At 38.2% G+C, this 14,478-nt stretch overlaps 1 protein-coding gene across 1 annotated transcript in view; it reads right to left on the bottom strand.

Moving 5' to 3' along the window:
* slc12a2 (solute carrier family 12 member 2) overlaps window positions 1-14,478 on the bottom strand; it is a 118,479-nt gene that overhangs the window by 62,963 nt on the left and 41,038 nt on the right. Inside the window, exons 2-7 of the mRNA XM_061876884.1 lie at window positions 12,264-12,383; window positions 9,383-9,458; window positions 7,291-7,386; window positions 5,760-5,899; window positions 4,529-4,639; window positions 99-207 (exon numbers count right to left, since the gene is read on the bottom strand). Of these exons, the coding sequence (XP_061732868.1) occupies window positions 99-207; window positions 4,529-4,639; window positions 5,760-5,899; window positions 7,291-7,386; window positions 9,383-9,458; window positions 12,264-12,383 (652 nt within the window). The remainder of the gene's footprint in view (window positions 1-98; window positions 208-4,528; window positions 4,640-5,759; window positions 5,900-7,290; window positions 7,387-9,382; window positions 9,459-12,263; window positions 12,384-14,478) is intronic.

Here is a 14,478-nt window from a genome sequence, read left to right as displayed (position 1 = left end):
AATTAAGGCATTTCAGGCCACAGAAATCACAATAAAAAAAAACGCAAAATCCCTGTCTGTCTATAGCTTTAAAATATACTGTAAGAGTGATGTCATACCATCATAGCCAAAGAAGCCCACAGGTTTCTTCTCCTTAACAGTGATGAAGGTTCCAATGAAGTAGTTGATAATTGCAGTGATGAGTACAAAGAGCAAGAAGATCTGTGCCTGAAAGGAGACATTTTACAATTTGTTATTATTCTACAATTAAATACATCCATCCATCCATTTCCTACCGCTTATTCCCTTCGGGGTTGCGGAGGGCGCTGGAGCCTATCTCAGCTACAATTGGGCGGAAGGCGGTGTACACCCTGGACAATTCACCACTTCATCTCAGGGCCAACACAGATAGACAACATTCACATTCACACACTAGGGCCAATTTAGTGCTGCCAATCAACCTATCCCCAGGTGCATGTCTTTGGAAGTGGGAGGAAGCCGGAGTACCCAGAGGGAACCCACGCAGTCACGGGGAGAACATGCAAACTCCATACAGAAAAATCCCGAGCCCGGGATTGAACCCACGACCTTCGTATTGTGAGGCAGACATACTAACCCCTTCACCATCGTGCTGCCCAAATAAATACAATATAATATAATTCAATCACCTTTAAAAAAAATGTGTTTACAAAAAAAACCCATGGGAATACATTGTAGAATTATTTTTCAAACATTTTCCTTTCAATTCCGGCCGCAAACACCTTAATTAAGTAAATCCCCTGACAGTGCACAAACAATATTCATTTCTCAAAATAACCATCAAAAAATATTTAACAATGTAGGAAACCATAAATATCAACACTATCTTTATTAATATTTGCAATTGTTTTATTTTTCAGATGATCCCTTGTACAATATTTAGTAAGAAATCACCATGTTCTATTTGAACAAGCCACCAACATTTTTTTTTTAAACTATGGTCATGGTTGATTTATTTCCAACATGCATAGTTACAATATGGTACATCACATATTTCCAGTTTGTCCTTTCAAAGTTGCAGCAAAGGTAATAATAATTGATCAAGATTAGTTTTAGTTTGGCCAGCATAGCAAGGGCTGCTGCCTTCAGGAACTGTTGGCCATGACATGACTCTTCTTCAGCATGAAATACTGTAGGTTTACATCCTTGGCATCTGAGTATGCAATAACTCCATTTGTCCGTCCATTTTCTGCTGCTTGTCCTTTTCAGGCTCGCTGATAAGGCTAATTGATTATTACTTTATTAGAGAAGTATACTGTTATCTAAATATTAAAAAAGGGACATAAGAGATTACTGTGTGCTGTTTTTAATAAAGTTGACAACTATGAGCTTCAGTGTAAGTATTGAACATAGCATTTTATAACTTGCTTTTGTCTTCCAAATGTGAGTCAATCAAACCGTGGAGGTCTAAGTCAGCATGGTTCCCGAGGTGAAAGGCATTCTGGAAATGCTGCTGAGGGGCCAACAATACTGATCTTCGAACGAAACTTCATCAAAAGTCAAAAATATGTTAAAAAAAAAAAAAGTTTTATTCCTAATATTGTCATTTTTTACTATACATCATGCAAGGGTGACTCAAAGGTATAGCAACATGATAAAATAACATTTTAGACAACTCACTGGTGAGTGTGCTATTTTTAGAACAAGGGGCCTGGTGACCCCCTTATGTAAACAGCACACTACCATCTGTACATTTGAAATATTTGACATAACAAGGACCTTTAAAAAAAACTTAACCAGCTTGTTAAAGCTGAATTGTGACCATGTCTGATTATATCAATCTTTCTGGGCATTATGTTTAATATAATACATACAGTGCATAGATGCACCTATACATGCTGCAATATTTTATGCATAAACATCTATTAATGCTAAATATGTGCAAAAATATCAGCACTGTAACTATGAGCATTTAGATATTTAGGCACACTCAGTATCATATGCAATATATAAATAAACACACATGCACTTGAGCACTACAGTACTTTTCCATGTACCTTACGCATTTCAACAGCATTGGTCACTTTATTTCTGCTCCATTAGAGGTGAATGACATGCAGCAATTTGTTATATAGGTCTCTGTGTCCTTTTGTTACATGAAATAAGTCTTGCTCGAATGTACTGTTCATGGTTTCTGATTCTGGTGTTTGAATTTTATGTACTATTTTAATGGACTCGGTTGTACAGGAACATATCATCAATCTGGGGGGACTAAAGATGGATATTAGCCTGTGGCTACCATCTGGTACATTTACATGTCCATGTCCAGATGCACAGTCCCGTGCTCTGCAAACAATGCAACCATGCTCATTTCTCTATAATATGTTTGTGCAGATAACTGCCTCCCCACACTACCCCACACCTTTCCCCGTGTCCAAATTTTCAAAAAGGCAGTTTTGGTCCCCTGTACTTTTTACTGTCTAAAAATAATGTTAAGCTATATTGAACAGAGAAAAATCAGACACTCGCAGTAAGCAGAAAACAGCCGTTCAAGCTGACACCTGTTTCCTTTTATACCGTCCACCAGCTCACTGACTTGCTGTGGCACTCCAGTTTCTTACTAATGTGACAAATGCGCCGCACTGCAATGATTGACACCACGCAGCAAATGAACAATCAGATAGTTAAACCCAGTTAAATGCAGGTGGAGAGAACAGTTAAAGCAATATGAATCAAGAGCATGTAAAATAAAATAAAAAAATAAAAACAAGGAAAGCCTGTTGCTCCACTTGAAGGTGGCAATATTGTTGACATGAAACTTTGTGACATAAACATCCCAAGTGTCACCTCTGAGAAAAAAAGAAGACTATTTTTTGTCAATACTAAAAGCTCATATGTTTGCCTTTTGTGGCAGAGGACCATGATTCCATCCGCAGCCAGAAAATACGAGCTAAACAAAAATATGAAAATAATTTTCTCTTCCTCTATTAATCAAATAACTTTAAATGAAATAAATACAATTTTTAAAATCCCGGTTTGTTTGAAAAGGGTTGATCTCTTGAAAGGTACAGTGGGGCAAAAAAGTATTTAGTCAGCCACCGATTGCGCAAGTTTTCCCACTTAAAATGATGACAGAGGTCTGTAAGTTTCATCATAGGTACACTTCAATTGTGAGAGACAGAATGTGAAAAAAAAAATCCAGGAATTCACATTGTAGGAATTTATTTGTAAATTATGGTGGAAAATAAGTATTTGGTCAACCATTCAAAGCTCTCACTGATGGAAGGAGGTTTTGGCTCAAAATCTCTCGATACATGGCCATATTCATTCTTTCCTTAACACGGATCAATCGTCCTATCTCCTTAGCAGAAAACCAACCCCAAAGCATGATGTTTCCACCCCCATGCTTCACAGTAGGTGTGGTGTTCTTGGGATGCAACTCAGTATTCTTCTTCCTCCAAACACGACGAGTTTAGATTATACCAAAAAGTTCTATTTTAGTTTCATCTGACCACATGACATTCTCCCAATCCCCTGCTGTATCATCCATGTGCTCTCTGGCAAACTTCAGACGGTCCTGGGCATGCACTGGCTTAAGCAGGGGGACACATCTGGCACTGCAGGATTTGATTCCCTGTCGGCGTAGTGTGTTACTGATGGTAACCTTTGTTACTTTGGTCCCAAGCTCTCTGCAGGTCATTCACCAGGTCCCCCCGTGTGGTTCTGGGATTTTTGCTCACCGTTCCCATGATCATTTTGACCCCACGGGATGAGATCTTGCGTGGAGCCCCAGATCGAGGGAGATTATTAGTGGTCTTGTATGGCTTTTATTGTCTGATAATTGCTCCCAAGATTAATTTTTTCACACCAAGCTGCTTGCCTATTGTAGATTCACTCTTCCCAGTCTGGTGCAGGTCTACAATTATTTTCCTGGTGTCCTTTGACAGCTCTTTGGTTTTGGCCATAGTGGAGTTTGGAGTGTGACTGTTTGAGGCTGTGGACAGGTGTCTTTTATACAGATAACGAGTTCAAACAGGTTCCATTAATACAGGTAACAAGTGGAGGACAGAAGAGCTTCTTTAAGAAGAAGTTACAGGTCTGTAAAAGCCAGAGATCTTCCGTGTTTGAAGTGACCAAATTATTTTCCACCATAATTTACGAATACATTCTTTAAAATTCCTACAATGTGAATTCCTGGATTTTTTTTTCACATTCTGTCTCTCACAGTTGAAGTGTACCTATGATGAAAATTACAGACCTCTGTCATCATTTTAAGTGGGAGAACTTGCACAATTGGTGGCTGACTAAATACTTTTTTGCCCCACTGTACCTTTCAAGAGATCAACCTTTTTCACACAAACCAGGATTTTAAAATATATTTTGATACCTTTATTTGGCTTTATTTAATGTCTTATTTTACATATATGTGCTTACTTACAGTTCCATATAAAACAGTTACTGAAAATCATTAGGCTTCGGCAGCCTCATAGTGGTCGCCTTTGTTCTATACAATTAACCCTGTTGATTCAATAAATGTACTTTAGATTAGGTTAGATAAGATCCACCATACCTTTGCTTCCCACTCCATTCCTGCAACAGATATGCCCAGGAGAAGGATTACTGTGATGGTGCCAATAATTCGAATATCATTGAGTTCATCGGTCATGAGGGCATCGAAACCCTGAAAGACAGAACGCAAATAATTTTACATACATGTGAAACAATTAGGACACTCATTGGCTTAATGCAAACACAAATAACTGGTTATTTGGTCATATAAAATTGAGCGCTGACAAAGTGAACACATTAACTCATGTGATTAATCACAAAACATTATTGCATTAATCATGTATAAACGCAAATTAATCTCACAATATATTTTGACAGCATGTGTACCTTTACTTCAGGGCTTTTCAGAGCAAATTCGTCCCAGGACCGACACCATATCCGCAAATTCAGTTCAAAACTTGCAAGACAAATATTTTTCAATCAAATGCCCAACAACACTAGTGCTCCTGTTGTATAGAGCAGTGTCTCTTAACCATGGGCCAGGAGCCAAAAAATCTATTTCTCAGCTGTGATCCATACGATCCGCAGTGGTACTGAGTTGTAATACACTTTCCCACCGCTTGTGGCAGAAGAACATAAAGAAGTTTGTTTAGCGCAGAAAATATGACTAAAGTGGTAAAGCTGTCATCATTTGTACTTTTGATTTTACTGACTGAAATGAAAAATGAGATGACAAACTTTGACTGTTGTGTTCGCTAGCAAATTTCACTTCAAAATACACCTCGGACTTTAGATAAAACTGTTAATACATTTTGAACAAATAAATGACGTGCATTTAAGTAAAACATTGAAAAAATGTTCCTGTATGACATTCTGGACTGGACTTTCACATTATTAACCGTATCCACTCAGCATCCATTGCAGTGCGGTCCCGTATAAGGTTTCTCCTTGTTCCCATTGGGTTGAGTTTTTTTTCTTGCCCTTTTGTGGGATCTACGCAGAGGATTTTGTTGTGGCTTGTACAACCCTTTAAAATATTTGTGATTAAGGGCTATATAAGTAAACTTTGATTGACTGATTCTGAAAATAAAATGGCATTTGTTTCAATATTTCGTTTTGTTTTCCTTAAGTTAATTAATGTTTTACTGAAAATAAACACAATAAATCAAAATGCAAAAGAGGGATTAATCGGACAACATTTTTTTGTTTCTCCTCAGTGTTAAATGTGAGGTGAGAGTACAAACAAAACGCAATACCAATTGCACAACGGTCACATCGGTAAAGAAACTTACAGCAAGAAGTTCTACGACAGTTTCAGCAAAGCCCACCACATACATAGCCACTGCCACTGCATTGGCAAAGGCAAAGATTAGACCAATAGAGCCTCCAAACTCTGGCCCCAAACTTCTTGAGATCAAGTAGTATGCTCCGCCTGCAAAGACAAGAACATGGACACATTTTGAATGTCAAAGTTTTAGGACCAAATTAAAAGCCTACTGAAACCCACTACTACCGACCATGCAGTCTGATAGTTTATATATCAATGATGAAATCTTAACATTGGAACACATGCCAATACAGCTGGTTTAGTTTACTAAATTGCAATTTTAAATTTCCCGCGAGGTATCCTGTTGAAAACGTCGCGGAATGATGACGCTTATGTTAACGTGTGCTTGTGACGTTATTGGTTGGAGCGGACATTTCAGCCCAGCACCACTCACGGCTAAAAGTCGTCTCTTTTCATCGCATAATTACACAGTATTTTGGACATCTGTGTTGCTGAATCTTTTGCAATTTGTTCAATTAATATTGGAAACTATAGAGAAGAATGCTGTTGGTGGAAAGCGGTGGATTCCAGCGCTGTTGGTGGAAAGCGGTGGATTGCAGCTGCCTTTCGCAACCGAAACACAGCCGGTGTTTTTTTGTTTGTTGTGAAGCTTAAACACAGAGCGGTCAAGCAAACATGTTTCTCTACAACATGTCAACCAATTATGATATTAAGTCGGCTCTTACCGTAGACTGGATTTATTATGCAACCTCCTGCAGCAGCTATCCAAAAGGCAGCTGTGATCTTTGCTCCTCCAAGGCTTCTCTCAGAGACACTGGCGTTCACCGCAGCCCTCCGACTTTCAGGTATGACTTTATAATCTCACTAAAACACTATTAACACAATAAGCAGATAAAGGATTTTCCAGAATTATCCTAGTAAATGTGTCTAATAACATCTGAATCGCTCCCACTGCCGCCGCCTGGAGCCGTCGCTTTTTCTTATTTTTTTTTTTTAGTGCTTCACTCTAACTTTCCTCATCCACGGGTCTTTTATCCTCGCTCAAATTAATGCGGAAATCGTCGTTTTCTCGGTCCGAATTGCTCTTCTTGCTGGTGGCTCACATTGTAAACAATGTGAGGATGTGAGGAGCCCTCACACCAGTCATCACGCGCACATTGTCTGCTACTTCCGGTATAGGCAAGGCTTTTTTATTAGCGACCAAAAGTTGCAAACTGTATCGTCAATGTTCTCTACTAAATCCTTTCAGCAAAAATATGCCAGTATCACAAAATGATCAAGTATGACACATAGAATGGACCTGCTAACCTCCGTTTAAATAAGAAAATCTCATTTCAGTAGGCCTATAAATTCCATATAAGCAATAAGGATTTGGCTTGACAAGTGATGGGTTGTGTATTGTTGGGGGTGTCCATTACATATGTCTACTTGACTATATAAAAAAAATGCTCATTACAATGGGATTAGAAAATATGAATAATGATGCCGGAAAATAATGGATCACATAAAATATACACGTTAATGTAAAAACATACCTCCTCGAACAAATCCGTTGGTTGCAATGGCAGAAGTGGAGAGACCAGTGATCGTTGTCACAACAGTAGCCATGGCAACAATTAAGCAGGACAAAGCTGGAGAAGACAACAAAGATATTTATCTTTAGAATGTGTTCATCAAAACTGGCTCTCAATGTCCTGAAAATAGCTCTATGGTCATAGGCTGTAGATAACTTTTTCTACTAAATCATTCCTTGCCATTCTGCTAAATTAGTAGTGGCCGAAAGAGCTTCAAGATTAAAAATGTTCAGGAAATATTGATGATCAACATTGTATTCATTTATGCTTATAATCGAATTAAGACATTCTAATCAAACAATATTGGTTATGTATCATTATAGACGGCCATAATATTAAACGGCCAAGGTTACTGTAGTCTAATATTAAATTATTCAGAACCCTTAATTATACATAGAGAATACACATGGGGGTGTTGTATCATGCTGGTATAATAATGTCAAGCTATTTACAGACCTGGCACAGCTAATGCTATCAAGCCTACAAACTCTGCTGTGGAACGTGGGTTATTGTATCATTCAAAGCTGGATCATAAGCTAACTGTAAGGCTGGGGAAAAAACAATGCTATCAAGAGTTTAACTTCACTTATACTGTAAATAATAGAAAAGTGATATATTCAAATTAAAAAACCTTACTTTAAAAGGTTGACACAGAACGTGTTAGTGGTTTGATGAATGTGACATATTAGTGGCATAAACATATGTAAGAGTTCATGAATATGAAATTGTGAATTGAATTTGCATCTAATTCAAAAAAAGACTTAAAAGCTAAATAAAATAAAATACTGTTGCTACAGACTAAGAAATAGATACAAATATCTGTCATTTGCGAAGCCTGTAGGCTGAAAATAATAAAAAGATAAATGACTGATATTTGTTGTGTTGTATAGGCACATGTTTGCTAGCTGGTAGAATAAGGTTTATAGTTCACCCAATCATATATAAATTAATTTATGCATTCATAACGTTGATTTAATTAACGACATAAAAAATGTTTTGATATAAATACAAAGGTACAGTGTTCCTTCGCCACTTTGCGGTGCACTTAGTGTGATCTCAATGCATTGGAGATTTTAAAGTACAATTGATTACAGAGTTGTGTAGAATTTCAATAGTCAATACAGATACCTATGAATTTCCACGATAAAAAAAACCCAAAACGGAACCAATGTACTTTTCAAATACTGAAAAGTGTTTCACAGTGTCAAGTATTTAAGATCACTCTGCTTCAACATCTTGTTGTACAGAATTTAAATTTGATATATCAGCTGCCAAGACGTAATTATAATTTCAAAAAGGAACAGCAGAGTTATACAGCTTTTCAGTACATAAAAAACAAACAATGCTGTGCTGTATAAATATGTTTATGAGTAACAGTCAAATATTATATATTCTCAAACGTACAGCAATGGCGTGGAGCCTTCAAATAAATAAAGCAAACATTGTATATTCTTTCAATATGGTAGTTGCTTGATGTCATTGTGTAATGTGCCATGGAATAGGCTAATCAAAAGGCTAAACCATATATTTGTATTAATTATTAGTATTAAGAATTCAGCCTTCTTTTATTACGCCATGCCTTTTTGCTATTTTTTTCTATTTTAGCAGTGGTTTTATTTTAATTCTACAATGTGCCACGAGTCCATAAAAAAGAGCTGCGTTCAGAGAATGGCATCCAGGCCACAATTTGCATTCCTAGTGAACTACCTGAAAGTAAAGATGTGGCGTTCAAATTGTTGCCAAATGACAGAAGACTGTCTCTAACCTGTGTTTTCTTAGCATTTATGGAAGTGATAAAGTTTGGGATGTTTCTGCACACTGTGGTAATGAACACTTCCTGGGCTTATGTGGCAGATCTCCGCTTTCACAAGGGTGGTGAATACTTTTGTGACCACTTGTATTAGAGGTATATCACACGATATACCTCCATTTTACTTTTAATCTAACACATATAAAAGGTGCTGGATGCAAAACTTTGGGGAACGGGTTAACTTAAACAGTTTTGAAAGTTGTGAAAGGTACAGTAATCAGCATTCATCTGATATTTGCTTACCAATTCCAGCCTGACCAACAATCCAGGACATTCGAATAAAGAGCATTACACCCCATATGTTCAACATGCAGCGGACCTGCAAAGAAAAGGAAGATTATGCTTGACTACAAACCGTACAAGTAAGCCTATTTTTAAAACAATGGCAATCAGAGTAGAAACACCCGAGTGGACTGTACAGAAATTGTAACAAGGCGACCATGGAGTTGTAGATCCACCCATGGCATTTCTTTATATTCAGGAGCAATCCAATCCAATCCACTTTATTTGTAAAGCACATTTAAACAACAGAAATGTTTCCAAAGTGATGCACAACAATATTCAAATATTATCCTTAGCTCCACCAATGACTGAATAAAAACAAAATAAAAAAATAAATAAATATAAAAATAAAATAAATATGATTGAAGGGGAACATTATCACAATTTCAAAAGGGTTAAAAACAATAAAAATCAGTTCCCAGCGGCTTGTTGTATTTTTTGAAGTTTTTTTCAAAATGTTACCGGTCTCGGAATATCCCTAAATAAAGCTTTAAAGTGCCTTATTTTCGCTCTCTGCGAAGACACTGGCAATTTCCCTGTGACGTCATACAGTGCTGCCAATGTAAACAAACAATGGGAATACCTCAACAAGATATAGTGACATTAGCTCGGATTCAAACTCGGATTTCAGCGACTTAAGCGATTCAACAGACTACGCATGTATTGAAACAGATGGTTGGAGTATGAAAGTATTGAAGAAGAAACTGAAGCTATTGAGCGAATAGCTATTGACGCTATTCATAGCCATAGCCTGGCCGAATAGCTGCGTTAGCATCGCCGGTAAAATGTGCGGACCAAACGATCAGGACTTTCGCATCTTTTGACACTGGAGCAACTTAAATCCGTCGATTGGTAAGTGTTTTTTTTGCATTAAATGTGGGTGGAAGGAAACGTAATATAGTTGCAAATGCATCTACAGGTTATCCATACATCTCTGTGCCATGTCTGCTTTAGCACCGCCGGTAAATAGCATGTTAGCATCGATTAGCGTAGCATGTTAGCATCGATTAGCTGACAGTCAACATCAACAAAACTCACCTTTGTGATTTCGTTGACTATCGTTGCAAATGCATCTGCAGGTTATCCATACATCTCTGTGCCATGTCTGTCTTAGCATCGCCGGTAAAATGTGGAGACACTCCAGCACATTCAATGCGGGTCTGGCGGCAGACACTTTCGCATCTTCGGGCCAGTGGTGCAACTTGAATCCCTCCCTGTTAGTGTTGTTACACCCTCCGACAACACACCGTCGAGGCATGATGTCTCCAAGGTTCCAAAAAATAGTTCAAAAAACGGAAAATAACAGAGCTGAGACCCGGTGTTTGTAATGTGTTGAAAATTAAAATGGCGGGTGTGCTACCTCGGCGACGTCACATTCTGACGTCATCGCCTCCAGCGCGATAAACAGAAAGGCGTTTAATTCGCCAAAAATTCACCCATTTAGAGTTCGGAAATCGGTTAAAAAAATAGATGGTCTTTTTTCTGCACCATCAAGATATATATTGACGCTTACATAGGTCTGGTGATAATGTTCCACTTTAAAAACGATTTTAAAGGGTAAAACCAATTAAAACAATAAGTAGAAATCAACATTTTAAAAACACAGACGACCACACAAGGAGCACTAGCATATCGTTGGCTGTTAGATATTGCATCCTACTACGGTGTATAGTGAGGCATGTATAACTATTCTTCGTCCAACAGGGATGACACTCGAAAGAAACGTACTTATTTGAGGATTAGTGATCCAAAACACTGCCGACTGCAGATGGATGTTAGCCGCTAGCTATTTAGCTAGCCATGTTTTAAAGCACCGCTTGCTGAGCGGCGTTTCAGAGTTAAAGCTTCACCTTTCTCGTTAGTTTTGAAGCCAAAATGCGTCCGTTCTCTCTTTCTGTCTGCTTGTACGTACTCAGTGCGCCTGCTTGGCCGAACATGCTACTCTGCTCGTAAAACCATCAATGTCACAACGTAACGACGGCACGCCATCATGCATACTTGCCAACCTTGAGACATCTGAATTCGGGTGTAGGTGGGGGGGGGGTGTTTGGTGGTAGCGGAGGTGTATATTATAGCGTCCCAGAATAGTTAGTGCTGCAAGGCGTTTTGGGTATTTGTTCTGTTGTGTTACGGTGCGGATGTTCTCCCGAAATGTGTTTGTCATTCTTATTTGGTGTGGGTTCAGTGTGGCGCATATTTGTAACGGTGTTAAAGTTGTTTATACGGCCACCCTCAGTGTGACCTGTATGGCTGTTGACCAAGTATGCATTGCATTCAGTTATGTGTGTGTACTTGTTCATTTACTGGTAATATCTGCTTACTTTGATGATCTATTTACACTTCTGTTAAAATGTAATGATCACTTATTCCTCTCTTGTTTGGATACTTTACATTACCGTAGTTTTGGGTATCAATCCAACACCAAGTCGTTACAGGATCATACATTGGTCATATTCAAAGTCCTCATGTGTCCAGGGACGTATTTCCCGTGTTTATAAACATAGTATGAATTTTTTTAAAACGAAAGAAAAATTTTGTAAGGCTAAAAAATATTGACGTAATCATAGTAATATCGACTAGATAGGCTTCTGAACTTAGTATAATTACAGTGGATGCCAGGTGTAGATCCACCAATGGACCGGTACTTTTTAGAGGCGGTATAGTACCGAATATTATTCATTAGTATCGCAGTACTATACTAATACCAGTAGAGCGTACAACCCTAATGTCAGCTGTTAAAATCCTGTTTTTGCTAATATTTGACCAATTTACAAAATGTACTACCTAGTCATTTTCACGTAGTTGGGGAATAGTGCTGTAAAGGATATGGAAGGCTACCAACCAGCACTCCTTTAATCCATCCAAACTTGACAACTCCTTTAGAGTCCAAGGCTTCTTTTGTTGCAGCTTCCTCGGCTGGGGTCAACTCATCACCATTGGGAAACCCATCCTCAAAGGGTTCCTGGAGAGCAAAAAAAAAGTCAACTTTAAACAGCGAAGCAATGGAGAGAAGAAAAGTGTTCCGACAGCTTAGCTGTGATATAACTGCACAGATAAAATAGACATCACTTAGGTGTAGTTTATGGCCCATCACAGCTTTCAGGACATTATTAAAATGAGGATTCTTGTTCCCTGCGATGAGGTGGCGACTTGTCTAGGGAGTACCCCGCCTCCCACCGGAATGCAACTGAGAGAGGTTCCAGCGAAACCTCGCGACCCCGAAAGGGACAAGCGGTAGAAAATGGATGGATGGATGGATGGATTCTTGTTTCCTACATCCAGCACTAAGTTTTTCCAGCAAGCATAAATTTTCAAATGAAATAAGTTGATTTTATAATATAGTACACGTGGCTGTTTGGTTGGGAATCTAGGGAATATTTCCACTTTTTCTTTCAATTGTCTAGTAAAAATATAGTAGCCCAATAACATTTTAGGTATGATCTGTGTGGGAGGAAAAAAAAAAAAACATACATACTGACATATCTGTGTCCAAAAACCAATAAGCCCCCTGTTTATGTCAGGGAAGCTGGAAGCATTTACCTCTGAACTGAACACCACGTGATGGAAAAATCGACGTCACTACAGCCATTCAGCATTGCTGAGAAGAGGATTGTGTGTGGTTGTGTAAGAATAAGGGGCTCTGAATTAAAAACCACATGCTCCAAAACTGTAACAACTTAATGCTGGTGGAGTTTTCCCCTCACAGTTCGTGTTGACCCAGACTGGTCCTTGCATAATTCAATAGCATCTAAGTGTACCAAATAAGTTAAGCTAAGGTTTGGCTGTTGCAACGAGAAAAGGTAAAAATGATCGAACACGACAGAGCTTTAAAACGCCAGCAGACAAAACTTTATTTTTGACTTTCTTTCAAATGGGCTAATAGTGCAAATGAATACTCAACTCGCTTTTACCGGCAGAGGCACAAAGAGATATCCCAGATCCCATGTCATGTCGTCTCTGCATTGTATGGGAAAAACCTCCTACCCGCCCTGTTCATTGTTCCTATACAGCACTGAAAGTCTCTGAGGGGCCTGTTGATTGAACCAAAATAACCTGCACTGACACTGACATTTTTGTTTTGAAGACATCCTGAATTACAGTGTGACTCTGTCAAACTTGTAGAGGAGATTAATCTCAAATAGTACTGAATTCTCTTACTTGCTTGCTTCCTTTCATTTATCAGAATATAGTATCTTGTTCATGGAAGGTTAAAGATACAGGAAAAGATACTATAAAAAAGTGTTATTTACACTTTTTTGATTGATTGAAACTTGTAATAGTAGATTGCACAGTTCAGTAAATATTCCGTACAATTGACCACTAAATGGTCAATTGTACTTAAACAAGTTTTTCAACTTGTTTAAGTTGTGGTCCACGTTAATCAATTCATGGTACACAAGGCCCTTTTTTGCCACAGGAACTTTTCCAGGAACTTTCCAATTGACCTGTTTTTCTACCAAGAACTACCGGGATAAATGGGTTCCAGCAGGGGGTATGGAGTTCCTACGTTTAACTTTTTTGTTAAGTTCCCCGGGAACCTTGGCCTGGTCCAATAGTAAAATCAATTAATTGAACGTTAAATTAAATTTATTTTGATATATTACCATATCTTCTAAGTTTGTTTTTGTCATCTTTCGCTTTCAAACAGGGTACAAGAGGGTTCACTCTTTACATTGCCCTCAGAACGTAAACATGTTTATTCAATAGCAGAATTTAATGAACAGAGTGACCCCTCTCGTCAGTAATGCATAATATTTGTGTTGGTGGGGGGAATTGGAACCGCTAACTCACACACACAGAATGCACGAACAGAGCATCATTTGTCAACTCGCTTGTGAGAACCACAGCTAAGTAACAAAAATTTAGAAAGAAAAAAAAGACGATGCAAAAAAGATTTCCCGGGAATATTTTGGTTTTAAACTAATGAACTCATCAAACGCGGCAGTATGCCAAAATTTGTTGGATTACAAAAACAGACAACAAATTAAATTGGGGCTAACCGGATAATACGATATCAATATATAAAGCAATATACACATACTCCATGTCAATATAAA

Source organism: Nerophis ophidion, linkage group LG17 (genome assembly GCF_033978795.1).
Source record: "Nerophis ophidion isolate RoL-2023_Sa linkage group LG17, RoL_Noph_v1.0, whole genome shotgun sequence".
NCBI classification, from domain to species: domain Eukaryota; kingdom Metazoa; phylum Chordata; class Actinopteri; order Syngnathiformes; family Syngnathidae; genus Nerophis; species Nerophis ophidion.
The sequence above is the reverse complement of the archived record's forward strand: the minus strand, read 5'-3'. Positions and strand labels throughout refer to the sequence as shown.